At 37.3% G+C, this 22,852-nt stretch overlaps 3 protein-coding genes across 3 annotated transcripts in view; 2 read left to right on the top strand and 1 right to left on the bottom strand.

Annotated features, from left to right (window-relative positions):
- LOC127957301 (cilia- and flagella-associated protein 299-like) overlaps window positions 1-1,409 on the top strand; it is a 46,939-nt gene extending 45,530 nt beyond the window's left edge. The window contains exon 6 of the mRNA XM_052555762.1: window positions 875-1,409. Within this exon, the coding sequence (XP_052411722.1) occupies window positions 875-997 (123 nt within the window). The 3' untranslated portion in view covers window positions 998-1,409. The remainder of the gene's footprint in view (window positions 1-874) is intronic.
- Window positions 1,410-3,612: 2,203 nt separating this feature from the next.
- Window positions 3,613-9,739, top strand: LOC127957114 (bone morphogenetic protein 3-like). The gene is made up of 3 exons (XM_052555503.1): window positions 3,613-4,384; window positions 5,670-6,568; window positions 7,840-9,739. Exons 1-3 carry the CDS (start codon window positions 4,117-4,119, stop codon window positions 8,029-8,031), a joined length of 1,359 nt encoding a protein of 452 aa, XP_052411463.1. The 5' UTR covers window positions 3,613-4,116; the 3' UTR covers window positions 8,032-9,739.
- A 180-nt stretch (window positions 9,740-9,919) lies between these two features.
- On the bottom strand, window positions 9,920-20,551 carry LOC127957131 (cGMP-dependent protein kinase 2). The gene is made up of 18 exons (XM_052555519.1): window positions 19,909-20,551; window positions 19,212-19,378; window positions 18,889-19,002; window positions 18,238-18,343; window positions 17,569-17,632; window positions 16,341-16,418; window positions 15,365-15,459; window positions 15,052-15,120; window positions 14,871-14,969; window positions 14,440-14,593; window positions 14,199-14,335; window positions 13,902-13,991; window positions 13,687-13,828; window positions 13,444-13,607; window positions 13,209-13,331; window positions 13,056-13,118; window positions 12,734-12,800; window positions 9,920-10,785 (listed from the first exon to the last, which is right to left on the bottom strand). Exons 1-18 carry the CDS (start codon window positions 20,388-20,390, stop codon window positions 10,690-10,692), a joined length of 2,310 nt encoding a protein of 769 aa, XP_052411479.1. The 5' UTR covers window positions 20,391-20,551; the 3' UTR covers window positions 9,920-10,689.
- Window positions 20,552-22,852: the final 2,301 nt, after the last annotated feature.

The following is a 22,852-nucleotide window of genomic DNA, read 5'->3' as shown; positions in this document are numbered from 1 at the left end:
CCTCAGGCCCCCACCAGGCATGACCTCATTGCCCATGTGGATGCATTCCTTCATACAAACTGGCGGTATTGTGAAATATAAAACCCTGAATTTGATTTGTTTGTTTTATCGACCCATTAATTATAGCCAATGTTGTGAACATTTCAAAATGATTATCCCAAATTCTTCTTCTTTGGGTTATGTTCGCGTTTGATGAAAATATGTTGGTTATCCCTCCAAAGTAACGGTAGGTGGTTTAGTTTGATAACCAGTCCTTATAAATCAACAGCTAATTATTTTTGTTTGCTTCATTTGATTTTTTTGGCAATGTTCAGCACGTTGCTCTAAACAAAATGTGTATGTTAGCCCAGACAAAATGTACAGTATATACACAGAATGAATGTAAATCTAAATCTTCTGACAGTTACCCTTTAATAACAGATCCCATCTGGCTTAAGATCTTATATATTCTTGGTGGAGGCACCCTATGGAGTCACACCCAGAGTGATGTTTAAACATCAAATCACATTTATACTGCAAGACATGTATTTTTCCTCTCCTTTATAATATAAATAAATGTAACTACATTATTGAATATATTAATTGAATGTTATTATATATTAAGTAACACAATGTCTGTATAAGATCAGTTGAGTTGACAAAATGCAGTGAATCATTTTTGTCTCCTCTAAATAGAACAACTATGTTACAGATACAAATTTTAACAAAGTAGTTTTCATCATTTCATGGGGGAAAAAAGAAAGTTATGAAGAGCTTTCTTCTGTTGCAATAAATTTGATCTGACATACCAAAAGCTATCCAATAAATAAAACTGTTCACATTTTTAAACACTTCAGTCAGTTTAATACTAATTATTATTTCTCTAACCCAACAGGCAGCACCCGGCGATAGCTCCATCCGAACTCCTGTCCAATGTGACCTATATTTGCATGTTGTCATTTATGACCACGTCACCAGAAAACCTGCAAACAGTTCCTGTGCACCGCTCTCCAATTAAATGTATTAAAAAGCACTTGGAGCCTCTAATTTAATCTACATTAAAGCAGTTTTAATCTTATATATTTCTGACTCCATATTGTGGCACAACATCTGGATGCATAGAGTGGCATATTAATGCAATAGTCATTTAACAGTGTCTGAATAAAAAAATAAGAAAAAAGAAAATGATTATTTTTTGTCTTATTTATTTTTTATTAATTACTGTGTGCTTTTTAAAATATTTATCATCTAATTACACCTTTGAGACACTTGGTGACATGACTCTCAGAGACTGTCTGATGATGCAGTCACTTACTTTGAAACCTGAGCTTTGTATTGTACTCTTATCTAAAACAACTCCTCTGTTTGTCTGAACAAATCAAAGATAAAGCCCTTTAGAAAGATGGGGGTTCTTTCATGTCCCCGCATGACTGCTTGTAGCTTCATTTTGTCTAAAAGCTGCCAAACACTCAATGAAATGGTCAACGACACCCATTCCACATGATTTCAGATCATGAGATACTGCAGAGAGTTCCGGAATTAGATATCCATCAGTCAATAATTTTGTCTTTGCGAGTCTACTAAAAGGAGTCAGCAAGATACTTCTATGGTGGTGGCTCATGGTATTTGATGGTGCCATCGTGGTACTTGAATGGTTGCAGTTCACTCTAGTTTTTGGCCAAACTCTGGATAAAAAGCTAATTAACAGAAAGAAACATTACACTACGAAAAGTAAAAAAAAAATGGCAAAAAGGACAGCTTTAATCCACACTAGACTGAATATGCAAACAGACCGTCTCTAATCTAAATCTCTAATGCCGTCCAAGTATTTTATTTACACAAAATAAAAAATAAAAAGGTAACACTGAAATATCATTACATTTTAAAATATATCTTAGAATATGATTTATATACTGTGGTGGCAAGGCTCCAGTCTTTAATGTAACATGATCTTTCAGAACTCATTCTAATATGGTGATTTATATTTTCACAGTAGACAGTGTTTAAAAAAACAAACAAACAAAAAAAAACACTTTGAATAAAAATCTTTTGTAACATTCTAAATGTCTATAATGTGACTTTCCATTTAATGCACTCTTGCTGAAAAAAACTTATTGACCTTAAACCTTTGTATATTAGTGTATATATTTCTAACAATATATTGTTATTAATTAATTATTTTTTTAGGATTATACTGATAACACACTCATAGTCCCCAACATATCTCCAATACAAAATATCAGATCATACTCAATCTGACAGAAGAAAAAGTGTATATAGCTACATAAAGTTTCTGTTTAATCACCAGGATGAAGGCAAGAGAAGTGGGTGGTGATTCACCCACATTCACAACTGTTTAACTTCACAGGCCACAGTCCTTATTCATGTGGTGGAGTGGCAGTGTGATGAAACTGCCCACTCCCGTCCCTCACAACGGCACAGTTCATTCAAACACCTACAAATCAACATAGCAGATGTGCTTGTGAAAATCTGGGTTCTTATCCTAAAGTGGACTCTCCTTTGGAGAGTTTGGTGGGAAATAAAACATGATAAATATAGGTTACTGAGGCAGGCCACATATTTTCTCACTACAGCAATTACAGTATACCTCGGGTACAGATCTGACAAAACCATGTCTTGAAAATATGCCCACTGGCATCAGATGTCTGGGGTGGGAGTCAGTCACTTCCTCCTCAATGATCCTGTAAACGAGACCGTGACAGAGGATATTGAAGCCTTGCACTAGTGTGCGGAGGGGACGCGGTGCAGCATCCGGATCAGACTCCGCTGTGCAGGATGTGTCTGCTCATCGCCATTGAGCTCAGCTAAATGAGACAGAGAGCCTTTAATGCTCCCCATAAGCCATGTCATTCAGCGCGTCAGCCCAGACACACAGCTTTGCTGAGAGACGTTTCACGGATCTCACAATCGAGCATTACAACACAGATCCACACGACTCATAGAGACAGCTGAGAGCGTGCTTAGTGTACGACGAAGACGTAATGTTTGTTTTGATGCCCCAAACGTGTCGATAAAGAATGTATTTACCACATCGTGTAGCTATTTTCAGTGTGGTAGGCTATATATATCGCGAAAAAATAGTTACTCCTCTATTATTCTTTCTTTTTGTCACGTAAACTTTCCTTGCGCATTTCTCTCTTTGTAAAGAAACGAATCGGATCTTTTCAGTAAATCACTTCATAAGGTTCAAAAAAGGGGATTCGTTCTTGAATTGGACTGAATGAATATTTTGAACAAGTCCGACTCGCACATGACAACCGAATCTCTTGACCAGAGAGCCTTGTATTGACCAATGGTGTGTGAATAGCCTACTACGAGTCTACGACTATCTAAATATCAAAATTAAAAGATTGTGTAGCCTATAGTCTATAGAAGTTTAGAATTTATTGTATGACAGTTTTATTATTAATTATTATTAAACCCAAAACTATTTCAACCAAGTGATGTGAATTAACTGTAAGTTGTATTTAGTGTAAATGCAAATTACATGTATAATTTCCAAGTGGATTTGTGAGCTGAATCATAACTTTAACAATGTGAGCAGAGCTTATGATAAACGTTCTTAAAACTAGTACAAAGAGATGGATGTTAGGGAACGCGTGGTGACTGGTGACTTAAAAGCACACTCTGTTCAGTGAACCGGTTATTTGAAAAGAACCGTTCAAATGAACCGATTCGGAAATCAGTCGGATTACCAACACTGTCCGACTGCTCCCATAAACCCTATATATTACTAGCGCAACAAGCTTTACCTTCAATGAACGCAGGGAAGAGGCGCTATTGGCTGAGAACAGCGAAGCTCAGACACAAAACCGAGGATCAAGCCTGACCACCAGGACTACAACAGATCAAACTCACACTGGCATCCTCGCATATTTTGCACAGGGACTGCGATATCTGCTGCAGGAACGTCGATCTTAGGAAACTTGCATATGGACTATTTTGAGTACACCAAAGTGACATCTAGTCTAAATTTCCCCCTTCTTTTTCTCGCTGTCTTTGCCTTATTTTGGGGGTCCATGTGATGCTCTCCCTCTCAAGAGACAAGAGTTTGGAAACGCATTCAGCACTGATATATTACACCTAGATCAGCTTCAGCAGTCCCGTACCTCCAGCATGGATCGCTGTCAACGACTGTTTGTCCTCCTGCTGGGATGGGGTTATCTGTGCTGTGGATACGGTGCTGTGCTTAAACCACCCTTCATGGGTTTCTCAAAAGACGTGCATTTTGGACAAAAAGTGGAGGCACAACATAAGCAACCAGCAAAGAAAAGCGAGCAGGACACGTTGTCAGAACACATGCAGATGCTCTACGCCAAATACACCAGCGCGGGGTTCCTTCTCAAGGACGGGAACACTGTCCGCAGCTTCAAAGGGCATTTGGGTAGGTGTTCAATTCATTTAATAGTGAATGACTAAATTGAGTAATGGAGTCGTAATACCACCTCACTTTTTCTCTAAGCCCACTTTAGTTTTGTGTAGTGTTGGTCTGTTTATCAATTTTTAAGCTTCATCTCTTAAAGGTAAAGTGCACCCAAAAATCTAAATCTCGTATAGACCTACTCACCTTATTGTTTTATCGAAATTTACTTTTTCCCACAAAACGCCAAAAAGTTTGATGCGTGACAGCATGTTTACATTCAATTTAAAATGCATATTTTTCCCCCATATATATGAAAAAACACCGAGGCTGTCAGTCAATCCTTAACTTCTCCTGTATATATAAAAAATAACAGCTTAAAGGAGCCTAACTCTGTAAAAGCTTGTGTTGCAGTTGGTGCTATTACACCTGTTGATTTGCGTGAGACAGCAGCTCCAGGCGAATAGCTTATCCTATAGCGTTTCATAAATCTTTTCAGACGTTAAATAATACGTTTAAGGCTTTAAAACGGATGTTATTAGATGTCGATAAACGTCATGAACCAACTCTACATCGGAGGTGTTACTCGTTGATTGTAAAACTGTTGTAAAACGAGTCTTAATGTTTTGCAAGTGGATTCAACGATTTTGATACTGTTCTGTTGTTTTAAAATAAAATGTCATGTTAATATACTGTATATAAATTTATTTTATAACTTTTCTCTCGTGCTGAGAAGTGCGCGTAGGCGCCGGTGTTGCCAGATCTCTCGTCAAAACAAGCTCGAATCAAGCGGCTTTCCACACCACATTAGCATTGCCTTTTTAATGATTGTACGTTACATTCACAAAAATAACCTAGCAATCTAAGTCACGGAATAAATATTTTTCTTGCACATGTACGGTAAACTAAATAGTGAACGATTATTAATGAAGTTATGTAGAGTGGATCCTAGGTTTTAGCGATTGTTCGTGCAAAGTTCGAAAAAAAAAAAACTCAACCAAAAGCGCAACACGCGAATTTACACATTTATGAGAGACTGAAAAAAAAAAAAACAAGCCCAGTTTCTTGTGACTAGTGGACATGGCAGCACAGTCCTACATTCATATCGCCTCCTAGTGTTCAGTTCTGGTTTTATCATGCTTGTCATACGATTTCTAAATCATCTTTATTAAAACTCAGTGATCATATGTCAATGAAAAATCCATAGACAAAGTTTGTCTTCTGAAATATGAGTTTCAGACGAAGAGTGATAGTAATGCAACGTTGTTTATTTATTATTATTATTGTTTGCTTGTTTTTTTCTTATTAGGGACCATCAATAATAAGCAGTTACAGATCTTCAACCTCACTTCCCTCACTAAGTCTGAGGACATTCTCTCAGCAACGCTGCACTACTACATTGGTGACCTGCACAACAGCAGCCATAGATGCACAAGGCACAAAAGTTGCGCTCACCATAACCTCAGAAGACAAGGTCATATTCACCTTGATGTCTGGAGCTTTAGTTATGTGGATAACACCACCAGAACAGTCGGCCATTTCTCCATTAACATCTCAACAATGTACCAGGACTTCATATCATGGCAGTGGAAAGACATTACTCGTGTAGTTAACCAAGCCAAGCGACACGACCAGCTTCTCATAGGCATTGACATTGACTCAAAAGGACATCATCCTTGGAAGAAACTCTTGTCAGATAGGTCTCCTTACATTCTGGTCTATGCAAATGACTCGGCTATCTCAGAGCCTGAGAGTGTCGTGTCCACCCTGCAGAGACACAAAAACAGACTGGTGCCTAATCTTCACATGCTCGAAATACATAATCGCAGTGCCTCCTCACAACAACGGACCAAGCGGTCTGCCAACATCCTGCTGCCGCTACAGAACAATGAGCTTCCAGGCCCAGAGTACCCTTATGAGATACCTACATGGGATGAGACCAGCCCTTATGATCCAGTGGAGAGTAAACCAGTCAAGCGCCCTCGCAAGAAGCCTCGCAAGAATCCACGGCTCAAGACCCCTCTCCTGCAGTTCGATGAGCAGACCATTAAGAAAGCGCGTAAGAAGCAGTGGAACGAGCCGAAGAACTGTGCTCGCAGATATTTGAAGGTTGACTTTGCAGATATCGGCTGGAGCGAGTGGATTATCTCTCCCAAGTCTTTTGATGCATACTACTGCTCAGGGTCATGTCAGTTCCCCATGCCAAAGGTACGTTGTTTATTTATGGTTCCACACATTTTTTGTTGAAAATGAGCTGGATTTGTCTAAAAATTAAGCACCCATTTAGTTTACTGGCACAACTCAAATTTGTTGTGAGACAATCTACTTGAGAAGTGAATAAGCAATGCAAGCAGTGGGGAAAAAGACAGAGACAGGCATGAAGAGAAGTGATTTATAAGCACCACCTAGTGGCAGTCAGGAGACAGCTGTAAATCATTCCGCTCAACACTGTGGGCAACTTCCATTATCACACCATTTGTCATTCTTCATCACAAAACCTGCCCATTGCCACTTTAAGATGTTGCTACCAATGAATAAAAAAAAAAAAAACAGGAAGTCTAATTTACTTCAGTTATGTGGGAGTTTACTGAAGTTTATGTTTATGTTTTAAAGCTGATTATACAAAACCAAGATGCATTTGTTTCATATTCTAAAATATGTGGATAACCCTCTTACCATCCTTTCAGATAAGAATTAACTTAATTTTGTATTAGAAAATTTGTGATTTTTTTATTATGTGTCAGTGGATGTTTAATAGTGCATGCCCCCCCCCCCCCCCCTTTTTTTATTAACATTGTCTAATAGTCCTAATAATATAATGAAATGTCATCTTTAGCAAATCTCAAAACAATTATCCATTTATCATAATGAACATTATAATTGCTAAACTCACATTCACCTGTAAAAATGGTTGATTGTTAGTCTTTTATGACTAATTTATTTAGATAAAATAGTATAGCATTTTAATATCTACAATTTATTGGTTATTGGCCAGAATTGTAACACTGGTGCATTACCAATGTTTTTCGATACAGTTTATTTTTTTGTTTAGTTAGTTATTTTGTTATGCTCTTTTGTCTTTTTTTATTTTCATTTATTTTATTTAAAGATGTATTTATAGTTTTAGTAATTTTAGTATTCATATTGATAGTATTCATTAGTTGCAAAAGCACCAACATTTCTAATTTCATTAAGCTTTATGTTTATGTATTTTTTTCTACTGTTTACATTTTATTTTATTTAATCTTTAATTTAGCTATTTTTTAATATGGCTTTTTCTATCATGCTTGCTTTGCTTTTCAAATGATTCTTAACCAGTTTCTTTTCACAGACAGTGAATCCACAATGTTTTACTTCACCCTTTAGTTTAGTGAGAGCCAGTGCTTCTGACTGGTTTATCAAAAACAAACTGTACAGTCCAAAACACAGTAACAGGTTCTGAAAAATGTCTAACCTCTTGCTCTTGTGACCTCCTCTAGTCTTTGAAACCTTCAAACCATGCCACCATTCAGAGCATCGTGCGGGCGGTGGGGGTGGTCCCGGGCATCCCAGAGCCCTGCTGTGTACCAGAGAAGATGTCTTCCCTCAGCATCCTCTTCTTTGATGAAGACAAGAACGTGGTCCTCAAGGTCTACCCCAATATGACAGTGGACTCCTGTGCCTGTCGGTAAACGCTTTGGTCTCTTTCACAGCCTTCCTTCCTTAAACCGATTCCAAATTTTTGCACTGGAAGAAAGACTGAAGATGTTCGTTTCATAACCCTTGAAGAACTATCTCCAGCTTTAAGGATTGTGAAGAGCAAATTGCTTTTCCAGAAGGAATTCATTACTGTTAGCAGGAGGCTTTATGCATCACTAGAGATATGAGCATACGAAGAGACTGTCTGTCTGCGTTTGACCAGGAAATTCTCATGTTTCTATAACCTCAGCAGTTAAGCATACAGGGACAAACATTTGCTGTCATCCATCATGTTTCTGTACAGTTTGTATGATCTGTCATTTATTATAGCTATATATTTTGCTACAGAGGAATTGACTGACTCTCATCGTTCATATTCTATGGCTGCTAAACCGAGGTAGACTTTACTCCAGAGCCCAAATGTGCTGAAAGAGGACTTAAAAAAAAAAAAAAAAAAAAAAATATATAAGATTTATATTAAAATTATTACCTATATAAGTTACATATTCAGTTTTCCACATTAAGCTTAAAACAGTGTTTAATTTCTGGGTGATTCTGTACTGAATGTCTTTAATCTTCAGAAAATATATATATATATATATTTATTTTCTCTGAAAATGTGCATTGTTACGAGCTTACATGTAATAGTGTTACATCACGTTTTGTAAACTTAATTTTGTTCAGTCAGGCTTTTTTTTTTACTTGCAATTTGTAAATATGTTCAATCATGTTTCCATCTGACCTACTAATACAAGTTGAATCCTCACATTTAGCCAAACTCATAATGTGTACGCAAGCGTTCTGTTTCACGTGAAAAACTTGTCTGCTGTTCCTCTGAAAACTGCAAATAGATCTCAAACTGAGAAATGCTTCAGATGATATGTTCAGGAAGATGATTAAGAAAATTGTATGTAGGTTATGATAAGCCTTTTTCTCTTTAACATAACAATGCCTATATAAAGTGCCTTACCATCATACATAAAAATATTCTACTAGAATATTTCTATTTCACAAAGATGAGTGTAACTTATGTAATGTTTTATTTTGGCAGAATATTTTTAGTCTACCAGTTTGTTTGGATAAAATGTGATTATCTGTTCTGTAATGATACATTTTGTTCTGTTTTTACTTTGAAATTAGCATAGAAGTAAAGCAATGTCATATCGTAAGCTGCATGTTCAGAAACGGGGTGCATTCAAGCTGGGGTTTTTTGTTGATGTAAATTCAACCTATGGACAACAGAGAAATGTACACATATATGTTAAAGTGGGCTATTATCCTAATATATAACACATACATCAAGAAACACTATGTAAAGCACGCCTTTATATTTGTGTAATATATTTTTTGGAAGGCTTCCACCACACTGTGCGTTTTGTAAATGTTAGGATGTAGGTGAAAGGATGTGCTTTGTACTATAAGCTTCATAAGAAATTATATTTGTATATGGAAATGACCTTTAAAAGCATTTATTTATTTTCTGTATGATGCCTTCTGTATCTTAATTTTGTGAAGCGCAGAGGGGCTTCTTTAAATATTCATGGAGCTTTGCCGCACAAAGGTCAGACGGGTGCAAAAGGAAGCAATCACATGACTCGAATGAGTGCGAATGCTTATTTTTGTAACACATCTCTTTAGTTGAAAGAAGCCCTTTTGGCAGACCATTCAAAGAAAACTCAATAAAGTGTTAAGAATTATGTAGCCACGTGTTTATCTGTCATGATTTGAAGGACTCCAGCACAGCTTTACTGAATATCGATTGCATTGTTATGCAATCAAAAACATGTTGAGACTGTTGCATCATGGAACTTGATGTAAATGGCTTAATGGGTCGATAAGGACTGGAAAGTTACCACACAAACATCAAACTCCATTATTTAATAGATATTCTCATTTACAAACCACTAGAGTTCACTGACGCCTGCTGGGAACAAAATTGTACATTTCAACAGACATTTTTTTATTTACAATTATTGCAAAATAGCTTGTAGAATGACTAAACAAAATGTAAATTCTCACACTAAAAATGAAACATTTTTCCTATTCACAAGGATAAATTAAGCAAGCACCAAGCATTACATCAACACAAACATATTTGGCTCAGGTGCAGAAGTTACAGTCACCTGAAGTACTCAAACTCTAGGAAAACTCACTAAAAATACTCTTCACATATCTCTGCTTGAATTGTGCCAGTCACCCGCTGAGGTTAACCTTTGAAACTTCATCAGTGGCATTCACAGTCACAGGTGGTTATTACCTTCAGGAGCTCAAATATGTGACATCACCAGGAACATCTCACCTTCGTGACAAACCACTAACCCTTCTGCACTTCTAAAGGTAAATATTACCAGTGGTTGATGCCCTGGCTACATCATTCTCACAAACTGATCCTGCTCTGACATCTCAGTCAAATACAGCAACGTTTATCTTCACAATGTAGGAGTATATTTCCCGGTGAAACAATTCCCTTCTTGTGTCTGTCCTCCCACAGCACTAACAGCAGTCTCCGGTCAACGAGTCCATTGTTGTGGCACATACACTGCTTCTGGTGACTTAATGGTCTGAGGTTCCTTGGAAGAAAGGCTGACATGTTGGAGAAGAGTTTTGTTTAACTCACACTGTTTGAACACATGGGTGCACTGAGGGGTCAGTTAGAAGTCTGTGTCCCAACCCGACGTTTCATCTGGAGGGATTTCATCTTCAGGAGGATAACTGTCAAAGTAGCTGTGGTCAGTGGGTCCCTTCACCTGGAGAAAAACAAGAATACATTCTGATACATTAATGTATATTACTGTGTCAGTAATATACAGTATATATATATATACATTAGGGGTGTAACGGTTCACAAAATTCACGGTTCGGTTCGATACGATACACTGATGTCACGGTTCGGTTCGGTTCGGTTCGATACGTTTTAGATACAGCAAAATGTAAAAACATCTCAACTTTTCAGAATGCCGCAAGCGCACCGCGGGTCATGTGACAAGAACTAACCAATCAGCTTCATCCTTTCCCGTAACAACGTTGAGAGCTCAGCCAAGATGAAGGATCAGCTGATCATAGTTGTATATATGGATTGCAATTTTGAAATAAATTTAGTAGCAGAGCTACTGCAAGCGATTTTTAGAGCTGCAAATCCATTTATCCTTCGCTGAAATTTCCGCGTCTCATGGAGAGAGCACGTCATTGTTGCTTAGCAAAGACAGACGCCTCATGAGCGCTTCTGCCCAAGCGCTTTGGAAAGGAGGAGAAAGACGCGCTTAGCGTTTTCCATGCGTTTTTAGGCACGATATGTGAACGGCCCCTAAGGCGCTCGCTCACTCAGCACGCGCTGAAGGCTCGTTGCAAAATGTCGAATGCCTTTAACAGACCAGAAATATAAGATCCTAAAATAACCAACAGGTCTGGTGTTTGGGTTGGATTCCCTGTAAGCTATAGTTTCTAAATGCTGCAGGGATAGTTTGCTGCGTGCATGTTTCTCCTTTTTTTCGTCTTTTCCCAGATAGTACTGACGCATATATCCCAGATAATCCCGCTGGTGTTTTTTTTTTTTTTTTTTTTTTTATTCCCGCTGGTGTACCCTGTCATGTTGCAGATGCGACATACCGTTGTTTTTTTATCCACCACTCTCTTGCCATCACCATTATAGCTTAAAGGGAATCCAAAGTGCACCCAAACACCAGACCTGTTGGTTATTGGAGGATCTTCTCATTTCTAGTCTGTTAAACGCATTGGCTATTTTGCAACGAGCCTTCAGCGCGTACTGAGTGAGCGAGCGCCTGCTGAGTAGCCTAACATAAACATATAAGATGGTGTTTTTTTCTTCTTCGGGAGTGTCAGGGGCGTTGCCTGTTACGTTGTTTGGGTTATTGGGCTACCTTGTTGAACGCATATCATTATATTTCTCTCTCTCTCTTTTTTTTTTTTTTTCAAATATAATTAATTACTCCAACGAACCGTTCGGTATACATAATGCGTACCGCGTACCGAACCGAAAGCGTCGTACCGAACGGTTCAATACGAATACGCGTATCGTTACACCCCTAATATACATAGATGGTAATGTTTTCTATTGGTTAATTTCTCTTGGTTAATTTCTCTCAGTTCATGTCAAATTAATTTTGATCAATGAGTCGCACCTGACTATAAGTCGCAGGACCAGCCAAACTATGAAAAAAAAGTGACTTTTAGTCCGGAAAATATGGTATATATATATATATATATATATATATATATATATATATATATATATATATATATATATATATATATATATATATAATTATTCGTTGTAAAAATAAATAGCTGTTCTTTGAAACTTTCTATTCACTAAAGAAAAAAAAAGTGTTCCAAAAGTTTCCACAAAAATATTAAGAAATGCAACTCTATTCGGCAATAGTATTTTTTTTTAGCAAATCAGCATTTTAGAATGATTTCTAAAGAATCATGTGACGCTGAAGACTGAATTAATGGATGATGAAAATTCAGTTTGGCCATCACAAGAATAAATTACATTTTTAAATTATTTTCAATTGTAATAATTTCACTTATTACTTTTTTTTTTAATTGCAACCTTGGTGATTGTAAAATAAATATATATAAATATATTATCATATTTGGTATTATATAGGCCTATGTCATCTCATATGACATAAATAAGATAAACTCTGTCCAGGTAATGTAGGTGTGTTGTACCTCTCTTTTAAGTGGTGATATCAGACTTCTGGATTTCAGACCACTCCAGCTAAATCCTGTAAACCATCTAAAACACCAAAAGGCAACATCATGAATTAAATCACCATTGTCAAATGTATGTACAATGTAGGTGACAATGACACAGATTTCAAAATGAGTGTTTATTAATGCCCAGCTTTCAGAAAGTTAAATGCAAGTGTAATGTTTCCTAACATGATGGAAACGTGTTTAAAACATCCTCAGTGTGACTTTTGTTGGAACAATAAATCAAGAGGACATTCTTTAGTCAAACAGCAGCAGAATGTGACTGTTGTAGTCTCACCTGTGTTTTTTAATATCAGTTATTCCATTCTTCAAATTCCCCAGTCGCTCTGAAGGGTTTTGTCTTCATGAAAGAAAGAGGACAGCAAAATCAGATTATAGTTTATAGGTTCAAAAAACATGTAAAAGACATTAAAGGGATCCATGATCCTACCTGCACAGCTTTCGAATAAGGTCACCGGGCCTCTTGGTGATCTTTTTAGGCAAGTCCATCTTCTCAATTCCTTTCAGAATTAATGTGTATATAATCATCTGATCTGAGCCAGTAAAGGGGGGGCTTCAGGAACAATCAGATCAAATATGTCACAATATGATAGTCTTTCATATGCATATGTATTAAGAAATGTCTTTCACATGACAAGAACATGAAAACTTAAGTTGATGCAAACCTTCCTGTGAGAAGTTCAAAGATCAGGATTCCAAGAGACCAGAAGTCCACACTGAGACCGTGACCTTTATTGAGAATGATCTCAGGCGCAACATACTCTGGAGTCCCACAGAACGTCCAGGTCCTCTGGCCACACTTGAGCTTCTTAGCAAAGCCAAAATCCACCTGAGAAAAGATCCTTGCAATCGATTTGGCTGCACTGAGTTTACTGAGCAAGGCTTGCTGATGTAGCAGAGGAGCTTACCAGCTTGATGTATCCATCTGTGTCCAGCATGAGATTCTCAGGCTTCAGGTCTCTGTATATGATGCCATTGTTGTGTAGGTAGTCAAAGGCCTCTGTTACGCAGCCCACACAGAACTTGGCAGTGTATTCATCGAAACTCCCTCTGTATTAAAACAGAGACACGTTCAGCTTATGTCTTAAACCACTGAACACTGACCACTTGAAATGGAGCGTACCTGTCTCTAAGAAGACTCCAGATCTCTCCACCCAAACATGCCTCCAACAGCATGTACACATACTTGCTGTCTTTGAAAGTGCGGTACATTCTAAAGTGAAAAATGAAGAGATTAGATCAAAACACTCACTGTCACTGGCTTTTCTCTTTTATTTGTTTATGATCCTTCTCTCTACATTTGATTCGTGAGTGTCTCTTTAAAAGCAACACTGAAGTTCAATTATTATTTTGAAGATGTTCCAATATTTCCTCAAACTCACAAGACTAAACAGGCATTACTAACACCAGATGAACATACTTCACAATGAAAGGAGAGTTGGTCTCAAGCAAGATCCTCCTCTCGGAGTAAATGTGTTCTTCCTGCCTGTTATCCACGATGTGCCGTTTCTTGATGCATTTCAGAGCAAACGTCATATTCTCATTTTTCACTTTGACCTAGAGCAAAACTGACATCATTATTGCTCACATTATTCCCTCCCTTCATAGAAATGTTTAAAATGATGAAGAGGACGTGGGATTATTGTCAACAAGCTTCTAACCAGTTCAACTCTGCCAAAGCCTCCAACTCCCAGCGTGGAAATAACCTCGAGGCAGCTGAAGGATATAGTGGATGCAAAGTTGCTCTCTCGCTCTTTCAGCTCTATCATGTCATGTGACACTGGGGTGGTGGGAGGAGTGCAGCTTCCTGACCTCCTGAATGAATTTCATTGAATATAATTACCGTAAATGAGCAAATTTGTGACAATGACCATTGTTCTGCTGGTAAAGTCATTTTGGACCCCACTGTGGACTGGGGATTCAAATACTTAAATCTAAAAAGTAAAATGTGCATATGTAAATGTTATTAATTCTATGAGTTATATTCTGTCAATTGGAGATTGGTGGATATACTCACTTTTAAAACACTGTTTGACAGCACAATGTAGAGGTCATTAAGATTATAAAAAATAAAAAAACAGCTAGTACTTACTTAGCATTTCTCTTCTTATCGTCCCGTGTTAAATTCTCCACATAGCTCTGGAGGTACTTTTTAAGCTCATCAAAAGTCCCAACAGTCTGAGTGAAGGTTCTAAGAAAAGACCACTGTTACTGTCAGCGAGTACAAAACAAACCAGGAGCATCTCTGTGATGATCTTGAAATGGGAACTCACTCTCGATCAATGACAAGGCATTCCACAACATCCTCGTCTGCGATTATGTTCGCAGATCGGACATCATCGCTGTGGTTTGACGAAGCACATGTTAAGGGCATTAGACATAAACTGAGCTGAAAATGGCTCCTAAAATGACAGTTCTGTGGATTTGATTGTAATAATATTGTGTTAAGTCAAATACACGTCGACAAGACATACTTGCTCTCTGCTACTACAGTAATACAAAAAGTCCTCATACACCAAAAGGTTACTGAAACAGGATTAAAGTGGGCAAATGAGAATTGAGCTGGGGATTGAAGAAGGACAGCACCTGATGAGGGCCTTCTCTCCGAAATAATCCCCTTTCCCCAAGGTGTTGATAATCTGAGGCTCTTCATGATCCTGTGTGCTCTGTGTGACTTGAATCTGGGTAGCACAGAAAGACAGACGTTACGTTTCTAACCAGTTTAAGAGAACAAACGTATGGGTTATGATCTGTATTTTGCATTTGGATTAATAGTCCGAATCTGTTTTTAATTATATAGATTTTATGTGTGTTGAGATGCTGCATCACATACTGTGTGTAATCAACAATAATGACACTGAAAAAATGAATTCGATTCATTCAAAACCACGATGACCTTCTTGACCTTTCTGGTTGCCCGTTTTTGGTGGCGGGCACTAATGGCATAATTCCTGACACGCTCTCGGACATGATGGCGACAGGCTGACGAGAACCATCATTTCCGGTAATTCAATTCTCTCCCACTCAGTAAAACATCTTCCTCCCCGCTCCATTTTGAGCGACTGCAAAGAAGAAATCAACAGGGGATCCAAGCCTGACTAGCTCATGCTAAACAGTTCCTGTTGCTTCCCAGCGGAGAGTCCTGTCTCTTAACCCCTTCAGTGTCGAATTACTGATTTATCTGAAAGCGTTCGACCTCCCACAGTCCATGAGGGTTAGAGAAGTGGAAAAAGTGGGTTAAAAAGCTTCGAGTGGGTTAAATCACTTTTTGTTTTGTTTTTGGTGTATAGCAAAACCTCTATACTGGGTAGTAATAAATACTTAAGAAATGTACCTGTTGTATTCAGTGGGCTTGAAAAAAGGGCTATTATTACTAAAAGCTTCTGGGAAGGAGGAAATGGGTAATGATCACATCAACCTCCATCTGAAATGTGTTTGTATTTCATTTTAAGCAACCCCATGGAATGAGAAACAATTCAGTGTTAAGCATAATACACTAATGCAATAAATGCACAGAACCAAGACTAACAAAACAAACTGATGATAATATATAGCAATTTACCTTTCCATTGGCAATTATGTAAAAGGTGTTTCCTTCTTCTCCCTCTCGGATGATGTAGTCTCCTTTATTATAATACTCCTGATCAGGAAACACAAGACAAAACTCATTTAGCTATTGATTTTACCATCAAGCCAGTGCCGTCATATTCCCGGAGAGATCCCCCCAGGGAGACAACAGGAAGGACGCCATGTCTGCTTCTACAGTGATATAAGTAGATATGCCTCCTACATTTACTGCTTACGTACTTTACAAACTTACTAAAGTGTGTTTACACATTAAAAGCAGTTGGAAATTGGATTAGTGACATTAAGGTAACACTTCACTAACACTTCAACTTCTTTATAATAAATAACAAAACCTGTTGCATTGAACTAAATGACTGAGCTGATCAATTTTTTTGCAACAATGATGTTCTGTTTACAGTGGAATGGAACGTTTGAAAAGAAACTGAAACCTGAGTTCCAAACGTAATCATTTAAACATTCTAGAACATTGTCCGTCAGAGACATTCCAAGGCAGGTTTCGCTGGTCCATGTTCTCACGTGATCTCCATCCCCAACTGTCTTTCTGACAGAGCTCTGCCGTTTCATTAGAGAATCTCTCTAGGCATGCCACACTCCTCTGAGGGTCTCAGAACATTTGTCTGCTCCAAGCGTCCCGTCTGCATTCCATTCCCCACTGTTTAATGATAGAGTTCCACATTATCTGCATGTTTCAGTCCAAAACATCTGGGCCACTATTGGGTTACATTGCTTCCTTACCCCTAGAGAGGGGAATATAATCAACTCCATCGGAGTGATTGAATAACGACATTCTCCCATTCGACCCCAGAAGAATGTCCTTGACGTTTTTTCAGCATGGAAGAACATGAGGAGGCTTATTTGACACTGAGTTGACAAAGCCCACACTCTTTCAGAAAAACTCACTTTTGGCCCCTCATGGTGAAATGGAATAAATCAGTCAGCAGCCTGTACTGGCTGCTACAAACATCTTTAACAAATCACTCGTCCCCTCAATTGGAGTGAACACTTCGCTCAGCCTTAGTCAAATAAGTATGGTAACAATATACTGGGCCAGGGTGAAGAAAGATGTAATATCAACACTGTTTTGTCCCTTTGGATCTAGACATTTGAAAACAAGTATTCACCACAGATGGATATATATTGGATCTGAGAGGACTGGTTATTTTTCTTTTTTAGCATTATTAATGCTAAAAGGTTTTACTTACCACCTCTAAGCAGTCCACAATCTTAGTTAGTTTGTCCCCAGGTAGACTGGCAAGAAGTGAAACACTAAAAATAAAAAAATGTAATTAAATAAAATAGAACAGTTGCAAGATCATTTGATTTTCTAAATATAACTTTTGCCATTTGTGTCTCTTACGCATTTGACGCAACATGAAATCAGTCCAGTGTTCATTGGTCATAAAATACATTGGTTTCTTTATTTATTTTGATCTATGACTGTTATATGGCTAAACTAATACAAACAATTTAAGACTTCCCCTTCGACTCGGAATGAAGTGATGGTTATGGAGAACATTTGTGTTTATTTAATCTAAGATCGTATCTCTAAATCTTTTCTTATTAGAATGTCTTCAAGAGCCCTCAAATTGAATTACTGCATTTTCCTCCTGTCATGTTTGCTATTTAAACTGATACTTACATAAGCAAGGTCACAGAGTTCACTTGTACCAGACCATGAAGGCCATCAAACTGACCTTCATTATTAATAGCTTGACTAATGCCACCCAAAAAAAGCCTAGCTTTATTTGATCTCCACGACATTTCATGCAAGAACCACTCTTTGATGTTTTCTGGTCCAGCTAAAGCTTGGCTACACATTATGTGGTAGGACAGCACAGTAAACAGCGGGAGGGATGAGCAGTTTGGATTACCTCCTCAGGAAGTTGCGGTATTGCTCGTGTCGAGCCTCGGCAGTCATCCGCATGATGTTGTGAAAGACTTCTCGATCGAGGGCCCATGTCTTCACATTGCTGGCAGCTGCGATCACAACAAAACAGCAGGTAAGCGTCCTCGTGCCTCGCTCAGTGGCATCCATTTAAACTTCAGTGGTTCAGTAACCAAGAAACAACAGCTGCTTCCAATTGGACCATTAGGAAGTGATTACATTTTATGGTAGAGGAATAAACGGTCACATTAAGAATTAACCACTGAAATATAATGACTTATAGTTTAACATTACTGGTAAAAATCATGTTTTACCACATATCTCTGTTTTCTTAGGAGTGGAAATAAAAGAACAGGCATTTGACATCCGGCCACGCGAACAAACAAACAAACAAACAAAATTAGAGCCAAACCAATAAGATTAAGGCTACAAGACAAAACAATCTTGTTTTAGTTCTTGCTGGTGTTTATTTGATCGCCTGTGGCTACATGAGGCCAATGCATGGTCACAGCATGAAATAAACCCCCAGAGCTGCCATGCAGGGACCATTGAATTCTCTGTTAACCAATTATATAACATGTTTGTCAGAAACAGCTCATTGAGAGAAATAGTATGGAGCACAAAGGAAATACTTCACCTTTGACTGAGGCAGTCCTGGTGCAATTGTACAAGATGGCTAATTCACCAAATGTGGTCCAGACTGCTATCGATGTGAGCATCTTGCTGTGCTGGAAGACGTCTAGTTTGCCATCTGTAAGCGAAAACAGTACTTAAACACAATTTGTGTTTTTTGCACCTTCATTCATTTTGGTTTGTCCTAGTCATAAAGAGAAAACAGATTTATTCTGAATGGTGGTAGCTAATGACTAAAACTGGGTTCCATGTACAGTATTATCTTCATATTAATGCCTAGTCAGTGACTATATTGGAAAAATACAATCATTTACTCAATTTTTTTACCTGCAAGCACAAACAGGTGGTTTCCCTGCTCTCCTTGTTTAATGACGTATTCTCCCTGATGGTACGTCCTCTCATACATGCACTCCACCATGTCTTTGACCTGTTGCACTTCAAGTCTTCTCAGATACTGGTTCTTGTTCAAAGCATCTGTGAGGAGCTTCTTTATACTGTTAGAAACACATTTGTTAGAAGAGGAACAAAGTAAAATGAAAAGAATACTGTTTAGCTTGAAACTGTGATAGTGGTAATGTAAATCTTCATGTTATTAAAGAAAGACCAGTTGGACAGTTGACGCTATGAAGCGCACCAGTTGTTTCATTTTCAGTGTTAGAACAGAGACAAGATAATGAATCTCAGCATGGTGTTTTGCAGGCAGATTAAACCAACTTAAGCCTCCTGACATAATGAGCATCTACGCACACGGTCTCCCATAAGCTTAGCATATGAAAAACACTGACTAATTACCAACGTAAAAAAATGGCAGATCTATTTTAGCTCTTTGAGGATGCTTGATACAATAATGAATATTCCTGTTCAAATACACAAACACAGTATATAGCTCATACACATTATTGCATGACCTTTTAAGGTAACGAGAAATATAATAAAATACTGCTATCCTTTCTTCTCTTCTCATTTTGCTTAAGTTAGGAATTGTCTTTGTGATCAAAAGCAGAGCATAAGGCAGATCTCTCACCTTTGTTCTTTCCAGACTCGTGCACTCTCAAAGTAGAACTTTGGTATACCACTGGAATCATATGTTCTAGATGAAGGTTCTGCAGAAACTCCAGCTTTTGCTCCTTTCCTCCTGTTGAGGGTATCTCTGAGCAGGCCAGTGAGACACTGACTGACCTTTTCTTTGATAGGTGATGGCAGAAGACCTAACTCCCCTTGATTCTTCAGTGCATCCTGGAGCTTGCTGAGCTGTAGACACTTGTTCCTCAAGGTGTCAGAGATCTCTGAGATGGTCTGTCTCTGCAGGGCCAGCTGCTCCTCTAGATGTTTGATCTGAAGCTCTTTGGCATTCAAGTCTTCATCCTTCTTCTTTAGTTGACTCTCCAATTCTTCCACTCTAACTCTGAGAACTTGAGAAACCGAGCTTGATTCTCCATTGTTTTTGGATTTGGTGGAGCCACTGACCTGCTTAAGAGGGTTCAGCTTCATCGATCCATTTCCCATTTTGGCACTTTTATTCTACAATAAAAGATGAAGTTCAGTTTTCTGTGGGATGATATCACACAATATAATTAAAATGATAATATGATTAACAATTGTAAAATATTTAATATCTTATAGTCTTAACCTTTATTTTTCTTTTGTTTTGATGCCAATTTAATGGCTGGAAAAATGTATTTAACATATTTCCTAATCTTATAAGAAGTGATTATAAACAAAATTACAACTTACTTATTATTGCTTAACTTATATTACTTACACCCTATTTATAAAACAATAGGTCTATATAATTGCAATAGAATACAATCATTTTGGATTTTTGAAGTGATCTAATTTACTGATAGAGTTAGTAATATTTGCCTACTGTGTTTTCATTAGGTCAAGTGAATTTAGTAAAACATTTGAGTTGTTTTACAAAAAAATTATTTATTAATTTTCCCCATACATCCAGAAGAAGGTCACAAGGACAAGCAGAGCTTGAGGATTAAATATGTGTGTGATTGCACATGGTTTGTTCATTTTAATATTGAACCTATTGCCATTTAGTCCCTATCTCAACACAGATTTCTTGACAAATAATATAGATAATGCTGCTGGGTGTGTGCTGATCTTTTTTTTTTTTTGTCAGATTTGATGCTGGCATTTGTGCCCGGCAGAACACAACTCGGATGGTAAAGGTTAGGGGATCCTCCCAAGCCTTTCATCTACCTGTCAGGTATCTCATTATGAGGGGCTTAGACAGTGGCACAAGACACAAAATGATCGTCCATTTTCTATACCTCGGATATAAAGAGAGCGTGCGTTTTACCAGGGATCTGTAGCCCCAGTGATTTAGACCTAATCAATAATTTAGAGGCACAGTAATACCGGATGGCACCAGCAGCACCCCGTGAGTGAGCAGTATGCTCTTTCCTGGACTATCTGGTGATGTCATTCTTTTGCCCTTCATTGATGGAAAAATGAAATAAGATGTTTGGTAATTCGCTCTGGGTTACTAATGCACAATGGACACTGGACACTCCCACCACAGAGAAAAATGTCTGAGCACAATCACAGTATTTACAGAACAAGAGCTTTGAGCAGACCTCATACATCTCTACATCTCCATACAGAAACTTCGTTAAACACAGTATGCAACTCACAGTAAGACTGTTGTTTTGTTTGCGTCTAATCTGGATGTTGAAATCCCTGGATATTTGATTATCTTTATGTACTTACATCCATAAGAGATTTGTGTTATTTAATTTAGACAGGATGTTTACAGCAGGAAATACATATTCAAGGTAATTCACTTGCTATAAGCTAAGCATAAAAAATACATAGAATTACAAATAAACTTAGCCTATAAATCAATACATTTATAAAGTTTTTTTTTTTTTTAACAATGCATGCTTGACAAAAAACTTCAATAAATTAAAAATGATACGTGAAATGGTACTGAATTGCAGTTTAAAATGCTATGACGCTCTAGCATAAGACATACAGACGTTACAGCTGTTTAATCTTTTAATCTAAACTCCACTGAAAAGCATAAAGTTTCTGAATGGTTTCAAATGACATGAAAAACCTACCGTTTTCGTGTACAGGAACTCTTCTTCGATGACTGAAAGACAGTGTTGTGTGTTTGAGGCAGCCGCCCCGGTCTCTCTCTCTCTCTCTCTCTCTCTCTCTCTCTCTCATTTTTGTCATCACTTAATTATTCATTTATTTGTTGATGTTTTCTCCTGCTGAGATGTTGTTGTTTTAACGTTTGAAATATTTTATTACAATTTTATTATTATTTTTTTTTTAAACAACACAAAACTGTGAAAAAAAAATACTTTACTTTATAAAATTATTTGGAGTCTACGTAATGTTTCTATGTACATACATGTATCCAGAGAGAGAGAGAGAGAGAGAGAGAGAGAGAGAGAGAGAGAGAGAGAGAGAGAGAGAGAGAGAGAGTTCTCAGTGCTAGCCTATTACAGCGGTCCCAGAGTCAGATGAATTGATTTATTTGCATTCACGTGAATCCGGGCCAGTGACTTCATCAGAGAAGCTGAAGCCTCTGGCAACTGAAAAGACTAATATATCATTCAAAGCAGTCATTAATATCAACTGTGCTTCACATATTTTCAGCAAATATTAATTGAATACTGAAATTATATCCAAACAAATATATATACATGTCCAAACTTTTGGTCTGTACTATGTATATATATATATATATATATATATATATATATATATATATATATATATATATATATATATATATATATATATATATATGTGTATATATATATATATGTGTATATATATATATATGTGTATATATATATATATGTGTATATATATATATATGTGTATATATATATATATGTGTATATATATATATATGTGTATATATATATATATGTGTATATATATATATATATGTGTATTCATATATATGTCTTGTCTTTGTTCATTTAATTAAAAAAAAA

Source organism: Carassius gibelio, chromosome B5 (assembly GCF_023724105.1).
Source record: "Carassius gibelio isolate Cgi1373 ecotype wild population from Czech Republic chromosome B5, carGib1.2-hapl.c, whole genome shotgun sequence".
NCBI lineage: Eukaryota > Metazoa > Chordata > Actinopteri > Cypriniformes > Cyprinidae > Carassius > Carassius gibelio.
This window is presented reverse-complemented; position numbering and strand designations above follow the sequence as displayed.